The sequence below is a fragment of the Branchiostoma belcheri genome, unplaced genomic scaffold (genome assembly GCF_001625305.1).
Source record: "Branchiostoma belcheri isolate BF01 breed outbred unplaced genomic scaffold, Haploidv18h27 scaffold179, whole genome shotgun sequence".
NCBI lineage: Eukaryota > Metazoa > Chordata > Leptocardii > Amphioxiformes > Branchiostomatidae > Branchiostoma > Branchiostoma belcheri.
This window is the reverse complement of record NW_017803257.1, coordinates 125,961-145,998: the sequence shown is the minus strand read 5'-3', so window position 1 is coordinate 145,998 and position 20,038 is coordinate 125,961. Positions and strand designations below refer to the sequence as shown.

The 20,038-nt window shown below is 44.2% G+C and overlaps 1 protein-coding gene across 1 annotated transcript in view; it reads right to left on the bottom strand.

The window, feature by feature from the left end:
- Positions 1-2,026: 2,026 nt before the first annotated feature.
- Positions 2,027-20,038, bottom strand: part of LOC109467224 (tripartite motif-containing protein 45-like) — a 29,903-nt gene continuing 11,891 nt past the window's right edge. Inside the window, exon 4 of the mRNA XM_019765168.1 lies at positions 2,027-2,046. Within this exon, the coding sequence (XP_019620727.1) occupies positions 2,027-2,046 (20 nt within the window). The remainder of the gene's footprint in view (positions 2,047-20,038) is intronic.

Here is a 20,038-nt window from a genome sequence, read left to right as displayed (position 1 = left end):
CGGATGACGCGCTGTCGTCGGAAGGCGCTGCCGCCCCCCTCCCCTTCTTCCGGCTGAGCTGTGAAGCGCTGCCGCTTCTCTGCAACCGGTCCCCCGCCAGTCGAAGCTCGCCGCTTCCTGGAGGGTTCTGAAGACGTCAGTTGGTTGACCAGCAGTTCTTGAAGTCCGTCCAGCTTATCTGAAAGCAAAGAGAAATTCTGCTCTAAGGCAGATATACGTACGGCACTGCTGTCACCATTCTTCTCTTGAGTCTCCAAAAAGACTTCTTCCTCGCTCTTCTTCTCGAGTTGAGAGTCGACACGTGTGTCTTTCTCTTCCTCATGACGTTCTTCAGACTCGATTCCGCCCGCCGTGGAGTCCACGTCGTCGCCCGGGGCCGTAACAGGCCGCAACTTGGGCGGCTGTGAGTGCTGTGAAGAACTATCATGGCCGCCCCCAGGTGGGGAGGGGGGCGCCATGTGCTCGGTTTTGGACGCCGTCCTCTTGCGGCTGGCGTGCCTCGAGGAGGAGCGCGAGCGCTCCTCCCGTTCCTCGGAAGCTCTTGAACTCTTGCGTCGTCTGTCCTCGCGCTTCGAGCCCATTTTTACCAAGAGAAAACACCGGGGGTGTGTTGCCAGAGGCTCAAAAAATAAAGACTGACTAGTGCGCATGCGCAGCAAGGAATCCTGGGAGTTTATTCTGGGAGCTACCAAGTGAGAAGTGGGGGTGGTCAGGCCCACTACACCTTATGTCATTCCACTGAAGGCTGACATACGAGGGAATGCGGAGACAATTACTGAGCCAAGGTCCAGCGAGGGACATCATGCTCAGATCGCTTTTTTATTAAATTTTGACCCTTGCTTTCGTTTCCTTGTCCACGACTGACCTTGTCACATCTTCTTTTAACAGCATAGTTGTTTCATTAGTGTTTATCTTCAAATTTGTTGTGTAACGGTATGAACCAGATTGCTTGAAAAGTTAACTTTTTTGTTATTTTTCCCAACATGTCATCAAAAGACAAGGTTCCAACACAGAGGATGGTGACAGTACAATAAGTGAGGAAAGTCGTGTTAAGTGCCTTTCCCAAGGACGCAAGACCGGTGGAACCGCAGGGTTCGAACCCGGGACCTCTTCGTTCCGAGACGAACACTCGACCATAACGCCACACGATCCCACTCTCCTTTGCTTTTTAGATCTGTTTCCTTGTCCATGATTGATACCAAGACTTCACCCTGTCACGTAAAATGCCTCAAATATCTTCAAATCGTTGTATAACGGTATGAACTAGATCGTTTCAAAAGATAGCTTCCTCTGAAAGAATCATTTTCGTCCTTTGCTCAAGGGCACAAGACCAGTGGCACTGTATGGCAGGGTTCGAACCCGGGACTCTTGGTTCGGATCCATTTGCCTGTCCATGATTGATACCCAGACTTTGACCCTGTCACGAGAAAAGCCCCGCAAATCCAATAAAGCTCGCAGAAACGTGCCTGAGCTCGCCCCGTGACTTACACCGTGTAGGATCAGGCCGGACATGTGTTCCCAGGGACCGGCCGGGGCAAAGGCCACTAAGCCGCTTCTACACCGACACAACCGGTAGGAGATCAGAAATGAACCTCAGGGTTAGGCCACGGCAAGTACATTTTATGGATGACATCAACGTGCGCATTAATTCTTGCCCGATTTTAGAAAAAAAAACTTTGTCGTCCTCTCGCAGCGGTCAACATGCCGCAAATGGCCAAAGATGACTGTTGCTGTGCCGGAAGGTGGATGGCAGACAAATATTTAGAGAGGAGACAAGACAAGGCTCTGCTCTGATTTAATGTTTTGTCTTTTCCTTTGATGCAGTAATGTATTTTATTTCTTTCAAATAAAAATAGCAAAATATAGGTATCAATTCATCCCATATCATTCAAGGTTGATGACGGCAACATTTTTTAATGGAATCTTGTTTTTTTCGGTCCGCCTTTTTTTTCGCCCTATCGCATTAGATTTGGAGTCTGCAGATGATGTAATCCATAAAATTTATTTGCTGTGGCCTAAGCCGCCTCTAGACCGACACGACCTCAGCTAGGAGATCAGAAATGAACCTCAGGTTTAGAACGCAACACGAAACCTGGGCTAGAAGCAGCACTAATGGCAGGTACAAACTGGACGGAGATGAGGAACCAAGGTCTCCAATTAGGAAGATGTTCTAGGAACAGGAACCCAACTGGTTTGTCCACAGGAGAGGAGCAGAGTGCAGATTTGGCTCGCTACCATCTGGAGGTAAACAAGGACATCGTACGTGGAGGCGTATAATTATGTTTACCAAAGGAAAACATATTGGTATTGCTCAGTTTATTCTTCATCTTTCTTCTTCTTCTTCTCCAAACAGTGACCTTAATGACCTGAACCAATGTTGTGTCTGTTACCATGGTAACTAGTGTTAAGTTACATCATGTTGCAACTTTATAGCAGTAGAGATTTAGACTCCTGTCTGACCATATATATGGGTGTGTTTGAGTAAGAATCAACAGAGCAGACTATATGCGAAGGTAAACATTATGCATTTGATTTGCAAATGTTACCTTTCTAGTTTGTCCCTGTGGTTATGTTACTTCCAGAAGTCGCAATCTTCGGAGAAATCTACGAACATTTTATCTCCCACACAGAGCAATAATAATGGCCTTGGGAGGCTATTAGTAATGCCACGGGATTTCTCTTCGTGGCAGAATGTCACCGAAATGCAGAGTGTACAGATGGTGATGATGATGGCTGTTTCGTGTCTTATACCGTCTAATAAATCAAATCAAATGGCTGGTTCTAGCCATGACATTAATCTCCATAGAGATCTTTTAGTAGCTGCAAATAGAGAATCAAATTGGCCAGGCAGTATCCATTTTCCAGACAGTTACCATTTTACCATCCCTAGGTATCTGTCTCTGCAGCCACCAAAAGATCTGCTTGGAGATTACCACGACATCGCTACCTTTCTACCATACAGGTATACAGGTAATGTATAGCTACCGCAAGAGTTATTATAGCCCTTGTGGTAGCTCTAAGGACCTTATAGCCAGCGAAATTGGAATCGGACGAAATGGTCATGACTTCAAAAGATCATTTTCCAGCTGAATGCATGGCCGGCCAGACAGGCAAATTGCCCAGACGACACAGCCGCTTGAAGTGGAGTGCAGAAAGGATCACAGCGGCTCTACCAGTTCAGAGAGAAGGTGGTGTTCCCGAAAAAACACCCGTCTGGTATTATCGGTGAAACACCCTCATGATGTGACAGCGTGTCGGGTCGGCGTGTGGGAGGGTGTGCGGTTGGAATTGAGGTGTTGGCCGCTCGCTGGTAGAGAGATTACTTGTCATCACAGAGTCTGGAGCTGTACTTGAACTTCTGACTGGACCGCCCTCAGCAAGGCGTGAGCGAGCACCCGATACACGTAGCGTTTACAGTAGTAACTGGATAACGGTGTTCACCGTTACTCAGTATATACTGGGCTGAGATGTCCTCCCCACATCCTGGGAGAAACGCTGGTAACCAACCGCCGCACATATCGTTTACAGTAGTATTAAAAAGGATAACGGTGTTCACCGTTAGTTAGTACATACTGGGCTGAGATGTCCTATCCACATCCTAAGATACCAACGCTGGTAACGGTTTTAGGGGGAACCAGAAAAATATATGAGCTGTAATAATATCGTGCCCTGTGTCGGTGTGGTAAGCCGAATTCGAGCACCCGGAACAGATTTTCATTCTCAAGCCGCGGCAATCTGGCTGCAGCAAATAGAAAACATCGCTCTGCCGAGCTTCTGAGACGTTTAAAGTCGAGGTCAACGTCTGCAACCCGGTAGGATTTAATCTTCTCCCCGAGGGAAGCCATCACTCACGGAGAAAAGCTTCTGCGAGCCAAAACACGTTCTCTGGAAGCCGTGATCACTTCCAATACATGAAAGAGTCCTCAGAGTCAGGAAACCAGCTGCTGGTGATATTAAAAAGAGCTGCATCTGTTTCTTGCGTTTCGCGTTTGTGTCAAGTTGGATCTTATGTACTTCAGCAGGCTTTCAGGCGCTGTATGTTTCAGATAACCTTGCAGGCCTTCTGGACATGTCTCTGGTTAGCCGCAAACCCACGGCACTTCTAGAACTTCACTATGTCTATCTATCTGCAGCTGTACAGACAGGGCAAAAGTACTGTTTCTTGCTTTTCGTGTGTGTCGTGTTAGATCTTATGCACTAAAGCAAGATTTCAGGCTTTTTCAGATAACCTTGCAGGCCCTCTGGACATGTCTCTGGTTAGCCGCAAACCCACGTAGGTTGAGCTGCATTTACCACACTAGAACCTCACTATGTCTATCTGCAGCTGTACAGACATGTACAGGGCAGTACAATACAAAGGTGGGGTAAGATAAGTATAATGTAACTTTATGTAATTGTATGTTGGTGTATTGTTATGTTCTTATGCACTCTACCCTCTCCTGGTAGAATGGCTGTCACCCATCGGCGGGCAGCTAAAGGAGAGTCCTACAAAAAACCACAATATCTAGCACAATACAGTTTGAAAGACACACATCGAACTGACCAAAGCCTCTTGGCCTGTCCCAAACTGTCACCACGTCTTGAAATCTGGACCCCTTCCTTCAAGTTCAAGTTCAAGTTCAAGTTTTATTAATAAAATCAGCCTTGCAGCCAGTTTACACAGTCAACCAAGCTGAATTACACTGATTTTTACAAAATTTTGTACATAGTAGATACACGTAACAGCTTGTTTTGCCTTGCAATGGGCGCATCCGAGAAAGCGACGACAAAATGCATTTACTTCCAGTTAAATGGTGCAGAAGAGGAAGAGAAATGGTAGCCCAGGCGGCAGACTAATGTACAGAAAGGCAGGACCTTCGTACCCATATGCATGCTGATGACAAATATATTGGCTGGTTATTTCTCCAGCTGCGCAAGTAAGGGGGAGAAAGGAGGGAGAAGGGAGGGGGAGGGAAGGTGTCGGAAGTCAAATTGCTTATGGGCAAGGCGTATCCAAAAATGTTATCCTGGTGGAATAATAATACACATGAATAATTGCTAAAAATACCGTTCATTAAAGGTCCAGCCATGTTTGCTATTGGTCCCCTCCACTGAAGACGACGACCAATACTGGATATCAGTCTATCAAACTTGTACGCAAAACAAAATGTTGTTCAACAATTAATTTCATGGAGAAACAGGACAAAAGCCCAGAAAAGAAGCGATTATGTCATCAAAGCATACTGTAGTATATTTCCTCTGCTACTATCTAGCACTAGCAGTTGGTGCCAAGAGTCCTTCACCTTGAAGTGACGTCATGACAATACTTGACGCCAGTTGCCAAAAGGCTCATTACCTGTATGTCTTCTAGCACATCTGGGCTGAATAAGTATCTGATGAATATAACTTGACGTTGAGTGACATGTTTGCATAATAAATGACGGGAAGTCTGTTGCCTGGTACACTTATCCCTGCCCAGGTCAGCGCAGTGCCACCCCGCGACGAGTCCTGTTTAGCTGGTGAATATCTGATGTTGTTAAAGGTGGGGGCATTGCCAGGGAATTTTTTTGGTCAGCAAGATTAGTCACGCCATGTGTGTGTTGTGTCACAGCAAATTAAAATTTAGAAAACAAACCGAAAAATATGTATGGCAGTGTTTTTAAACACCGTATTAAGACTTAAAAACATGGCATACAGATATTCAAGGTTACAAGTGAATGCAAGGGCAAATGACAATATGTGTCATATATTACGTTCCCAAAGTAATTCGAGTTACACTCTATAGTCTGATGTCACCTGCACTATCGTGACAGAAACATTAGAATTACTCTATCAGATAAATGCCTCAAAAGACCTCAATATATATACCCCATCTGCTTCAATGGGGCTCGCACAAGTGCCCTGCTGTATGCAGTAGTGATAATTATCAGGGTTGACCCTGATAATTATAATGATGATGCATTGTGTTCTGCAACTCAGTGCTGTTGAAACTATCGAATCACAAGACCATAACATTCTCAGGACAAAGGACAAAAACGCAGTTCTGCTGCAGTACCAAGGTCAGCTACCAGGAGGCCCATAATTGACCTCGATCAGTCTTCCTACGACCTACCCACATACCAAATATCATCACAGTCCAAAAAGGCAGTCTGACGTTATCATGACTACAAATGTACAGAAACACAAACACACACACACACACACACACTGAGACCAAAAACAATACCTCCATTTTTCATGGAGGTAAAAAAAAACTTCCCCTTCAAACCCCGGCAAACCTCCGGATACTTGGGATCTGTCGGCGCTGCGGTGGGCTTCTGGGGTCACGCACCACCGCGGGGCGGAAAGGCTGTGTTTGTTGTGAAGCTACCGACGGACTATCTTTGTAACATGTCGTGCTGGTTACCGGGATGTTTGGATGACGGCACGAGACCAGAATGTTGTGGATAGTTGATAGATCAAGAAGACACGATCGAGCTAGGAGATGTCACCGGGAGGCTTACTGGTAAGGGATACGGACGACATCATTATTGTGTTTGGAGACTAAACACCAAAGATAAGGTGGACACTAAGATACGAAAACAACATGAAAAGGAGGAACTGGGAATTGCTTATAAAGGATAAGCAGCATGATTTTAACTAACCATTATCGTACGAAAAAGCAAGGAGCTGATTCTTTTTACTTTTGTGTACTGGTAGCAATGATGGTGTGGTCTGTGTACGTGATCCTATGATGCCATGAAAGTTCATCTGTGTTTGTACAAATGTACATGTTAAGAATTAGTTCCGTCTATTGAAGAAGACCAGAGTGACTGGACGAAATCTCTAGATCTAGGTGAGAATAATATCTTCTGTCGGAACAAATACCTTTCAACCTTAAACATGATCTGATGTTGTATTTTATTGATTGAAAACACAAGCACACGCGTTCCTTCGTTCATCATCATAACGAACTATATTCAACTTATAGTAACAATCACATGCAATGAAGGTCTCTCATTTCAGTCATCAGTCATCGGTTAAACATCATCATAGGCAGTTTACTAGCCCTGACATTCCTCCATACAGGTTAAACTTGAAGCGACACTTCCGAGCTCAGAGAGTGAAGGTAATCCGGAGTCCTTAACCTTGGATGTCAATCCTTAAGCAGGAAGACTACCTCGTTGCCTAGCAACGCGGCAGCAGCCCTCCACACGATCCCACTTGTATCCTGTCGACTGTATCTGCTCCGGTGTATCTCTGACAGGCTTTAGGCCAAAGCAAGAAATTTCTATGGATGACATCGATTTTGGTCAGGAAAAAAATGTTGCCCCCTGACAGAGGTCAACATGCCGAAAATGGGCAAAGATGTCTGTTGCCATGTCGGAAGATGGATGGCAGATGAAGAGAGGAGACAAGAAAAGAAAAGACTCTGATTAAATGTTTTAAATTTTACATTGATTCATTCATAAGTTACATATGTTATGGTGACTGCGTATACGTGATGTTCCCACTGAATCAAAACAATTTGTACAATGAATAAAAAGTTTACTTTTAATTAAAAGTTGATTAATTGAGAAATCGATGTTGTAATAGTTGACAGTGATTTACGAAACTTAGCACAATATATGTATCATTTTTTTAAACAATTTCTTTTCGCCCTATCGCATTAGATTTGGAGTCTGCAGAGGATGTCAGCCAGAAGATTTTTTGGTTTGGCCTATGTATCTGACAGACTTTAACCGGCAAATGGAGTGAAAAGCACGGCTGTATGTTTCGTTGAGAATCAGTGGTGCAGGAAATGTTAGCAGGAAACTGTCACCGACACGTGCGCAGCGTAAACTGAGATTGTTATGTTGCCGAGCATCGTCATAGAGGCAGTAAATACTGTATTTGTCATAGTATTCTGCACATCTACTGTTTGTTCAACAACTCTGAAAAAGTATAATGATGCTTTAAAAAATCATACTTTTTATTGTATTGCTAATATTATATCCTGGATGAAAGGTTTGCGTTTTCATCATACTTTGATGAACTTAATTTGTGGAATTGTGGTTTATTTTCACATGTCAACATCACTGTTATATGACAGCAACGAGCATGAACTAGCATGGTTCGACGTTAGCCTTTACCAGGCCTTTCTACGGGGATATGGATCCTAGAATTAAGTAAAAAAAGGGGAACAGCACGGACAAATGAACTCTACACTGGCTAAACTCCCCTGGTCAAGTCTCCTTAGTTATTGGCAAAATTTTACTTTTCATTAACCCGCGTTGTTAGTCTGGTGCACTAGGTTAGAAGCCGGACACCAGAGGTGTACACATGAGAAACTGCGTAGTGACAAAAGCGTGACAAACAAGTCTGACATACTGGTAGAACGCGAGACGGTCACCACGGGCCAGCGGAAGGAAGGTGTTCGGTTGTAATTGAGTTGACAGAGATGTCTGCATACTATAGAGGAGATTGGCAGTGTTGGTCTGTTGATGAGATGCCTGTTTTTTTATTATGGGTATTTGTATTGATATTGTTTTATAGGGTATATTCTGCAGATAAATTTAGAACATGATTAGAGGAGTGGGTGCTCTTACTAATATAGCATAATTTTTTCCAGGTCATTTCTGTTTCTTGTTGATCCGAGTCATTCTATTGCGTAAGTCTAACTCGGGTACTACCACAATCTAAATCTACAGATACAAATCGATTGCAGCACTAAGCCAGCGCCCCCTACATTCATCCAAGAGAGCTTGCATAGAAGAATAGAGGCGTCAAGACATCGACAGAGGTCAACATATACAGGAAGAACCCCACCTGGGTAAGTCGGTATTAATCAATAATGAGGCAGCCCAGTTGGAGTCACGGGGCATCGGGGCAGTGGATTGTCCGGGCAAGATCGCGTGCTAGGGGCAGACATCACTATTGCGTTGCACAGTAGAGGCCCCGAAATGGGGAACTATTGTAGTCCTTTTAAATTTAAATTTTAAATAGAAAAAGGATTTTCAAAGATATTAAAAAGTCTTTTAAAATCCTTTTTTCTATTTACAATTTTTGTCCAGGTTGGAGACGTTTGGGCTGGAAGGAACAGGTAGGGTCTAAACTTTCCTTCTTTGGTCAAATTTCGATCATTTCACGAGTTTAGTTGGCATAATGAGACACCTGAGTGATGAGGTCTGGCCTACCCAGGGCGGATGGATAAATGAGAAAATTAGGTCAAAAGTAGGGTTTGTTTACTGTTGTCAGCTGCTGTTAGAGTTTGAGCAAGTCAACCCCCTGTTTTCTTTCTATATATGGGAAGAAGACCCTTGTGGCTCTCTGATGGAGAAGAATTTTCGAGATTGAAATGTGAGAAAGTACTCATAAGGACTTGTGTAACTAACCATAGGTTTCTATAGCCGCCAAAGGTAATTATTATAGTACTGTCTGCCCTGAATAGGGGCAGCCAAGAAAGGGGTGGGTCATCTCTGTCAGCAAGCCGATTTATACCGAATCCTCGGCACAGGGTCCGTGAAAGAGAAGATATCCGCCTCAACAACAGATGCATGTGTACGTCTATAGAAAATGTCTGTCACTGTGCACCGGAATTATCCACTACACGTACAGCCAGTGGTCATGACATGACCCCCTGACCCTCTGTCTGAATCCATGCCCTCCTCCCACCCCTTGTCTCAGGTATATTGGAACCCCCAAGGAGTCATGTATTTGGCAGGATCATGGCTTGACACCGGAATAATCCACTACAGCCGGACAGTGGACATGACCCCTTGACCTTCTGTCTGCGTCCATGGCCGACCCCAATGCCCCCTCCCCCCCACCCTACCGGTAAGAGAAAACGCACCCCACAAGCTAGGCGCTCATTACGATCATTACCCGCTGCTATATGTCTCTCTGAATAAAAAAAATAACCTTCTTTAGTTAGACATCGGATAACGACACCCACTCGCCTGACGCTGCATCTGTTTAGTAAAAAATGCAGTTGAGCATTTAACTTTTAGTTTAATTTTTCAAGTGGCCGCAATACAATATTAAATTGGCAAGACAGTACCGAATTGACCGGGCAGTATCGGCCGATGATTACAGGTGACCAAGATATACTCCCATTGCCCCAGAGAATCTTCTTGCAGAGTAGTCTTAGTTCTCATGCTTGGCCCTCCTTGACAAGTAGAAGTAACCAAAGTAATTGCTGACCTACATCTGTTCTCAGTTGACATGTGTCCATCATTATCGTTCAAAAGGAAGACCTACCCTTACGAACTACAATCTGTCTGTAGTGATCGTCACCACATGGCTCAAGATCTTTGCTCCCTCTCAAGAAATTCTCCTTGACAAATAGAAAATGGTTGGGAACATTAAGTGATGCAGCTGTATGTTTTGAACCAGATCGGTGCCATACTGGTGTCTTCAATAGTCTCAACATCATAACTGTGAAGGAAAAGCAGATTCCCCCATTACGTGCAATTAGTAAATCACTAAATCTTGGTTTTCACAGCCGACCTGTCCTTTCACAGCCCCTGGATGACCACCACGCTATCTGTCACACGTTATTAGGCCACACTGACTTCATTTTATGGATGACATCTTCTGAAGACCACCAAGTAGTGCGCGCGGGCGAATAAAAAACATTCCAGCAAAACAAAAAAAATGCAGCTAAACCACAGGAATACAAAGCTGGTATTGTGAATTTGCAGTAGTGCTTAACTACTTTTACGACAAGCCGGTCCGTGCAGGCCTTTTGCAGCATTTAGTTTTGCAGCATTTCTGAGTCAGCAATGTACTGAGTTCTTGAGTTCCATGGAGCCTCGGCAGCCTGGGAGCCATCTTCTGTTGTTACCACCGACCAGCTACCATGGACTACGGAGGATGGCACCCAGGCCAGAGCATCGGAGGACGTGACTTTTTTTGAGAACAGACGAAGATCAATGCGCGTGGGGATGTCATCCATAAAATTAAACCACCGTGGCCTAACCTACCGAGTCTGGGAGGAATAATTCAAACTGGCAGGGCGGTTAAATCAATCTGCTTCGGTTGGGAAAATGGCGCCGCAAGGGGCGAGCTGTCACGTCACTGAAATCTCGCGAGATATGACGTTGATTGACAGTTGGTATACGTATTAGTCATGATTTGATGTCGTCATTAGTTATGATTGATGTCGTCATATTCCATCGCAACATGTTTAGTTTTGGGTTTTATTTCAATTTTATATATGCAGTCAATGTTTGGTTCGTTCCAGTAACAGGTGACCTAGAACAGAAAACATATGTCACATTTGACCTAGACATGCTGACCTTTTTATTCGAATTTATTGACTCTTTCCGTCAAAATATGCATTTGCCAAGACACCATGACGTCAACTTAGACCAATATAGGCAGGAAGCGAGGGCGTGGGAATGAAGAATTCTTTCCTGTTTACGTCCACTGAGAGACAGTGAAAAATGGCAACATCTATCAGCTGTGCGAGTTTTAATTCACACAGTCTATGGAAGTATCAATCTATCATAGCTGTTTCCTGATTCTCAGGATACACGTTCTTTTATAAAGAGCCGTAGAGGACCGTTACGTCTTGCGCAAGAGAAAGAGGGAGAGAAAGAGAGAGACAGGATAGAGAGAGAGTGAGTGTTTTTGGCTATGGAGATACAAGATATAGATGCTTAAAGTTAAACTTTCAATCCAAAACAATAACGTTTTTTCCAGAGCTTTCGACCAGTCACCCTGGTCTTCCTCAGTAGACTGACCCAGTGAGTCTTTTTCACGTGCCTTCTTTGAAGTGTGACGTCAACACTATGTTTTACATGTAACTACGAACACAGATGAACTTCCTGGTGACTGTTGTATATTTTGTTTAAAAGCCTACCATTTGGCTTCAATAGCAGACCCTAATCTGGGGAGGGTGTTTCGACTTAGAGCTAAGAAGAATCGTAATGATGAAAGTCCCCCAAAGGTCAGGCAGATGACCCCTGAGCCGACATGGCGACATCTCCAAGCCTCTACATTAATCTTCATGAAGGTGATCTGGTACATCGGAATCTGTGGAATCAACGATCCATGAGCTTAATCATTAGTTTAGAAGTCACCATAACGATAAAGTGTTGACCTAATCTACGATACAACATCTACCAAACATAACATAGAAATGCTTGACATTACAGATCATTCCTAGACCTTTGTCATCACAATGCTTTGGGACGTGGGTTACTCTCCAGTCCCTCAGCGGCCTTTCAATGTAACTCACCCCTTCCAAATCTTCCAAATACAAGGTATACATTTTTCGTCGAGAAGCAGCTGTGATTGTGACCGTTTAGCATAAGAATGCATCAATTTCAATATACTTGAACCGCAGAATGTCAACTAGGAGCAGTACCTCAACCGCAAAGGAATCCAGTGCTAGTGGGCAAAGGTGTAGTTAAATCCAGATAAATCGTCTGCATTCGTGATAGCAACTCTCTTCCCAACAGCTATAATAGGGCATCAGCCTACGCAGGTTGGGAATGCATTGGACCATACATGTATGTGTTTGGACAAACTTGAAAACGTCATAGCCTCCGTAGCAGGCTTATAGAACTGGGGGTTTGGTGGTCTTCGGCCGTTTTCTGATTAGCCCAGTTCTAAAAAACGGGGGTAATTCAACCAGACCGGCTATGTTGTCTATATGCAATCAGAAAATAGCACATAAAAGCTCCCAAAGACCATGCAGACCCCCAACCCCCCAGTTTTTGGCATGCTATGGAAGCTAAAAACGTCATAGCTGGAGCTGTCAGCGGCTGCCAGGTGTAACTTTGTTCCTGACACCGTGGTCTACATTTACAGGACGTCTCTTTCGCTGCTGGCAACCGGCAGAAGGTCTCGAAAAAGGTCGAAGTCACAAGATATTCGACTTCAAAATATTGATATTGAAATACATACCCAAGGTTGCCCTTCAATTCCATTATATTCAATTACATCCTATAACTATCGCGTGGAAAGTAAGAATGCAGGGCTGTCACATGCCTGTACATGTCACACGTCCTCATTAGTGGAACAACAGAGTTGGAGGTTGTGAACCGTAGCTACTGAACTCCCACTTGCGAATACCAAATAGTGTCTAGGCAACTCAGCAAAGTGCTCTTCTCAAGTATCATCGGGTATAGTTATGAAACGTCTCTAAAAGTATGTTGTGCTAAGGTCACACCAATTTGATTGATTGGTTCTCGGATTTTTTTTAAATATAGATAACTGGAAAAACCCAATAAGAGGAAAGTCTGAGGACCTGGTTGATGCCTTGGTGGACTCAGTTCTATGTATTGAATACAATCATATTCAAGATTTCTTCCTAGCCCTCTCATTTAATGATGTCTGCTTGCTATCTTTTGAACTTAAATGTCCGAGAACCACCTATTGACATGAAAATAAACTGGTGTGGCCTAACAAAAAAAAAAGAAAGAAGTTTCTTCAACATACATGTATGTATCTCCTTGCTTTAGTGAAACCACAAACGACTGTGGTCTAACAGATGTCGATGGTTCTGGACAAGGAAACTGATACAAACAGACAAACGCAGGTCTGCTGTCCACAGGAGATAGCCGGCGGACACGCGGCAACATTCCCCGCATACTCACACGGGCGGAGGAAACCCACAGGACGGACGATTGATGCTCTAAGGCCTAGGAAAAAAATGTTGTGTTTCCTGTTTCCCGACCGACCCTAGAAAAACCTGCCTACCCTAGACTTCTTTTTGGTGTGGACCCCTGCAAGGGACATAAATTTTCGAACTGATCAACCAGCTCCATGATCTGACATCTGAGTGATAAAACGTTAAATTTCTAACATTGACATTGAAAATAAAAGTGTCCTCATGTAAGGTTTACTTTGTTTAACTATTGTATAAGTTGGACCCCTATAACGTTATAGGTATCACTTAAGTCTAAAAAGAAGATAATCCCTACCAACCGACCCTAATTTTTTCGGGACTGAAACAGGAAACACAACATTTTTTTTCTAGGCCTTACCGGCTCGGGTCTGCCTAGTTTCGTTACTACACAGGGACAGTTCGTTTACGTCTATCTCTAAGAATGACAGATCGAAGTGAGCCCTCTTAACCACTGTCACTCATAGGCTCATAGGCCCATGGTGACATGATATACACGTACACACCACCCACGTTCTCGCAATACCAGATTCACGATCTCTGAGACTTATGATAAAGCAGAATCAAGCTTGTATGGGTCATCATACTCATAGGCTGATAGAGCATTTCGTTTTCGTCTATCTCTAAGAATGACAGATCGAAGTGAGCCCTCTTAACCACTGCCACTCATAGACCGATGATGACATGACGTACACACCACCCACGCTCCCACAATACCAAAGGCATGTCCTCTTTCACTAGTTGTAGAAGACCATACAAAAGTCCCTGTACTTTTTGTTGTGTCAATAAAGAACCCCCTATAAAAGGCGTCCATTTAAATTGTACAACCATGAGATTGTGAATCCTTGTATGACCAATAGACCAAGATGTTTCAATCCTAGCAAGGAGGTTAAAATCTGATTTTTAACCTCTTGATCGTAGTGACGGCTGGTATGATAATGACCATAGACGCCCAAAATTGATTTTACCTTACAAAAACAGTAACTGATTGAAGAATTGTTAATTCTATGTGACTGATGAACCTCTTGATGAGTTTGTGAAATATCATGTAGGTAGACAGGAGGAGGACAGGCCCAATTGACAACGATAAGGGGGAGACATCGGAAACACTTGCAGATGGAGGGTAGAGACAAGACACAAGATATATGAAGATTTAAAGCGGTCAGTTCTCCAGACTGGTGTGACTTAGGTGACCTCTGAACGACCTTCACTGAATGTTCGAATTCAGAGGTAACACTGCATTATGATTCGTGACGGAAAAGCAACAGATTATGTTACGAAATTCTGACTTAAAAGCCTAAACGTTGATAATAGAAAAATACTTGACTGGTAAGGGGTAGATATCGGAAACACTTGCAGATGGGGAGAAGGCAAGATATATGGAGATATATGGAGCTCGGGAGTTCCTTGTCCAGACTGGTGTGACTGAGGTGACCTCTGTGCGCCCTTCAGGATTTTCTGGGATTTTAAGAGGTAACAATAACTTCAATATGGTCAGTAACAAAAAAAGCAATGATATTATGAAATTCTGACTTGAAAGTCTGGTGTGAATAGAAAAAGAATTACCTGTCGGTGAAAACTTAAGTGCCCTGTTCTTTCTTGGCCTAGGATTAACCGTGGTCCCGGAAGGTCACGTAAAGGTCAGTTAGAGGTCACCCTTGTCCTGTTCTGTAATATATATGGCATTTTTGTGCCATTCAAGCCACTTTAGCCATGTTAGAATGTAACCACGTACCACGATGGTGTCCTTAAAAACGTTACCGAACGGTAAGTTCAAGGGCAACGGTCTGTTAAACCACTTACATTAAATCATAAGGGACTTGGGATTTGGTTGAAATTCCTTTGGATCGACATGTAAACGTATCAATGAGATCCTACACAGTTACGCCAAAATACAGTTACTGTTTCATTGTCACTGACGAAATATAGTGGATGGTACCTGAAACATCTGACCGTTTCCAAAATGATATCCAGTTGCTTGGGTAACTGTTTTGGGCGTATCTTATTACCTGGATGTCTAGCCTTCACCGACGTACCCTGCACAGTTGACCTACAGACAGGATAAACAGTGTCCACCGCCCAAGCGTGTGTGTACTAAGTCAGGACCACCGGAGTTTGTTAGGGACGGGTCAGTGGTGACGGCACAAACACACAAGTTCAACCGCGTCCTCCTCCAACACACAGGCGCCAGGTGTGTAACAGTGGGGCGCTACCAACTGACCCGGCCGACGGGTCTAGACCTTTTAGCCGAGTGGTTTGAGCGTCGGAGTCTGAATCTGGTGCTCTGGAGGTCGTGGGTACGGGTTCGAACCCCGACCTGGGACCAGGGTTTTTTTATCTGTTTCTACTAGCTCCTCCTGTACACTGTGTACAGTAGACAACAATTGCTACAATTAAAGTATACTAAAACTGGGTCAGTCTATTGAAGCAGACCTGAGTGACCGTTTGAAAGGTCTAGGTGAGAACAATTCTTTGTGTTACAACAAATGTTTCAACTTAGACTTAACAAACTAGAGTAAATGGTATATTTTGACATTTTGAAGTAGCTTATTCACAACTACATGATGGCAATGGCATCCCCTTGAAGATGCTTTTATTAGCCCACATTCATACCCACATGTAACCAGTGAGATGTGAACCAGTCAGAATTGCCCTCAGGTAGGTGACAGACAGTCACCGTAACGTCGACTGAATAAAACACTTGGTTGTGTAAAAAGAGTCTCTTTACTCAGTGACTTGAGCCTATTCAAACACATGTAACCACTTTAACATTCTACTTCTTGAAGACGAAAGATGGTAACAAACAGGTGAAGGGTGTCAGTAACCGGATAAGGAAGAACCTCTGAAACAGTCCCCTAATGACCACTCACGTTGCGCAAAGGGTCGTCCTGGGTTGTGCCTCGAGACAGAGGCTTTAATTCCACAAGACGTCGGTTTTCTGTCTTCTCAATTTAAGACAGGAAATTTACCCGGGTAGAAATCGCCTTGACTCCAGGAGGTCAGGAGAAGAAGGCAGGGCCGCTCGCCTTTGATCGCTCGGCGGATAATTCGGGTCGGGCAGCTCGCTACAAGCGGGGTCGTGTTTTCTGTTCCGTGTAGGGTAGTGCAACGGAATACGCCCGGTGTTGAGCCAAATCTTTGAGCTGCTACATACGAGAGAGGCCAGGTGTTTAGGGTTAGAATTATGGTTGAGGTTGGTATGAGGGTTAGGGTTAGGGTTTGGATCATTGTTCAGGGGTCGTGTTTTCTGTTCTGTCTCCAGCCTGTGCAACTGAATACCCCCGATGTCTAGCCATATACATGACCCTGCCGAATATATGACTCCGACACTACTCAGGGGTTCCATCCAATATATACCTGAGACAAATGGTGGGCCTGGGATGGGTTTAGTCGCGATGTGGTAGACTAAACCTAACCTAACCCCAATCGTAAGTCTAACTCTAGCCCTAAAGAATGATTCCAAGTCTAACCCAAACGTTACCTCTAATACCAACTCTAACCCTAAGCCCAGCCCTAAACACCTGACCTCTCACGTATGTGTCAGCTCAAGGATTTGGCCAAACACCGGGACGGTCGGATGGAAGGTCTACAGGCTAGGGTCCAGCTGCAGTGTGTAAAACATTCGGGGTTTGTTTCCGTGAGGAGTTGTATATGCAAGTATTTAACTTTTGGGGGGTCTTGTGGCGTTAAACGGCAGGGTTTTTGACTCGGAACCAAGAGGTCCCGAGTTCGAATCTAATAACATGCCACCGATCTTGTGGCCTTAGGAAAGGGCACTTTACACGAATTTCCTCACTTCATTTAGGGGAAATTTAGTATGTGTGTCCGTCCATGCGTTTGTCAGCGTTGGTGGCGGTATAAAAATAAGTTGGTAACAACTTACAGTCCGGTCATACGCAGCTTGTACTTACACGTACAAAACTGGTGTGTTACGCCTGAAGGGGGTTTACATGTCATGCAAATATGCGCCAACAAGATGTGCTTATTTTTACTTCATGCTCGATACAATGTAATTTTGGCGGAAAGCGACTTATATTCCCATATCTCACGTTACCACCCGTTATCTAAATGCACCACCAAATCCAGAACAGTACGCCCCATCACTAATTGATTGCAACGCTTGGTGAGAGTTTATTTACTTTGCAATTATTCCGATCAAAAGATTAGTCTAACGTAAACACGGGGCATTTTCAACATAAATACCTCGCTCACGCCCGTATATTCGATACGGCCATGGCAGTCACTATGCGTACCATTTGAACTCAATGAGGACGTTTTCCATGTGAAACAGAATCAATTGAAACCGGGTCGGGGAACCAAAAACGAGGAAGCATAATTTACGTAAGATAACTTAATCTTACGCAGCCTCGTTATATCAAACTCCTTCTTCAATTAAAGATTAACAACATATATGTGTATACTCAAAGGACAGACATATGCATGGTGGGCTCTTAAAACCATCCAGTCAAAACGATTATATTGAGGAATGCCCAATGGTGCAGGCCTAGGTGGCCGTCGCGTGCAAACCATTCTGTAACATCTTCGTCTTCTTTGCACTTCCTTGCACAGCTATTGAGCAGGCTGTGCAGTCATTTAGTCTGGCGCAGCGAGAGTTCCACACAGAGTACTTCTCCAGCCGTTTGGATCTGTCCCAACGTCCACAACTTACTACAACACGACGACCTTTAAAATAAACCCAGACTCGAACATTACACAAGTGTAATCCCCCCAAGGTTTGTCATGTCTTTCATCGCGGTTTAGGAGCCGCGGATCTAATCTCACGGGGAGGTTGTAACATTCTCTATAAAAACATTTCTGGTTTGCTGTGACAGTAAGCGCTGTGTCAAAGCAGAGTAGAATATGCATCCAGGAACTACGATGTAAATGAAAAACTATGTAATTTTTTTCATGTTTGTTTCAAAAAGAGAAAAGAGATCGTGTATACATAGATGTATACGTAGCACAGTAATGTAGCACTTGTTCCTCCTACCTTGTACCCCAGTTACCTAACGTAGTGCATTGAGCCAATGTAGGGCGTGAATATGCAATAAATTTCATTGTCATTGTCATTATAACGTAAGACTACTACTTGGAGTAATCATCTTTCGAGATGGAAGGATGCCTACTACTACTACTTGGAGTTGTTTGGCATGTTATCCCTCTATTTTGGCCGATTTCTACTCTTTCCAACCGTCTCCCAAAGCCTGGTAAAGGCTAGTTTCCGGCCATTCTGGCCCCCGAACCCAAACCTCTGCTTGGAGACTACCTGAGCTCCCTGAGTCAGAACGACTGCATTTCATACATGGCCCCCACCCGGGCGGCTTATTAGTATGCGCCCCACGAGTTCTCCCATCCAGATCTATATAACGGACAGGTTTCTGGAGTCGTTGGCGCGGCTTATTTTCGTTTCGTGACCGGCACATCTGCCAGGGTGCACCCGGTGGGAGTTCGCACCTGGCCGGGAGCCAGCGGGCAGACCAGCCAAGACGGGCTCGCCCTCCCTCTTCGCCGTTTACTTCGCGTTTTAAGTGGACGTTTCTTTATTCTGATCTCCAAGCTGATCCCTTTCGGTGGCAAGGCAGTATCTATTAGCCAGAGAAGTTCGCCGGCCATCGACGTTGACAAAAAAAAGGCCATATATAAAAAGCTACCGATCATTCCCCCACAACCTCTGCTTGGAGAGTAGTTTTTGTTCTGCACAATCAAGTTTCTCCAGCTTATTTTCATGCCAACGCCAACGCAGACAAACGCTGACAAAAGCACAACAGACACTTCTGTAAAGTAAGGAAATTCGTGTTAAACTCAAGTGCCTCTCCCAAGGGCAAATGATCGGTGGCATGGCAGGATTCGAACTCGGGACCTCTTGGACGCCATATGACCCCACAAATGACCAGGCGTGTTGTAAGTTTGTTTTTGGAATATATGCCATACTGTGTATGCCTACTTCAAGAAACTACTAGCTTCTAAAGTATGGGATACTGTAAATGTACTATAGCGTGTGGACCTGGAAGGATTCAAGTTCGCTCCTGGTACACAGTAGGGTGCTACTGTTTTGGCGTGGGACCGGGAACACTGGAACCGTCATATTTAGACCTGCCAAAGAGTTTAGACTCCACGGATATCACAGCTCTCCCAATGGAAATACACGGAAATGGCTCGACTGGAGTGAAATAATAAACAAGACTCTTGTATAGCTCGTTTGTAGTAAGCGAATAAAAGGTCGGACGTCCACGACCTGCGGTTAAGGAATTTCTGAGACAAACACTGAAACAGGCAGAAAAAAAGAACTTTCGAAAAAAACACACAGTGTCAAGCTATATACATAATCCTACCAAATACATACTCTCCATGCAGAGGTTTGGGTTTGGGGGGTATTTTTAGCGTGTTTTTAGGCTTTTTTTTATCGGGGTTTCTCTTTTGCACTGAAATTGGTGGGAAAAAATTCAGTGCAAAAGAGAAACCCCG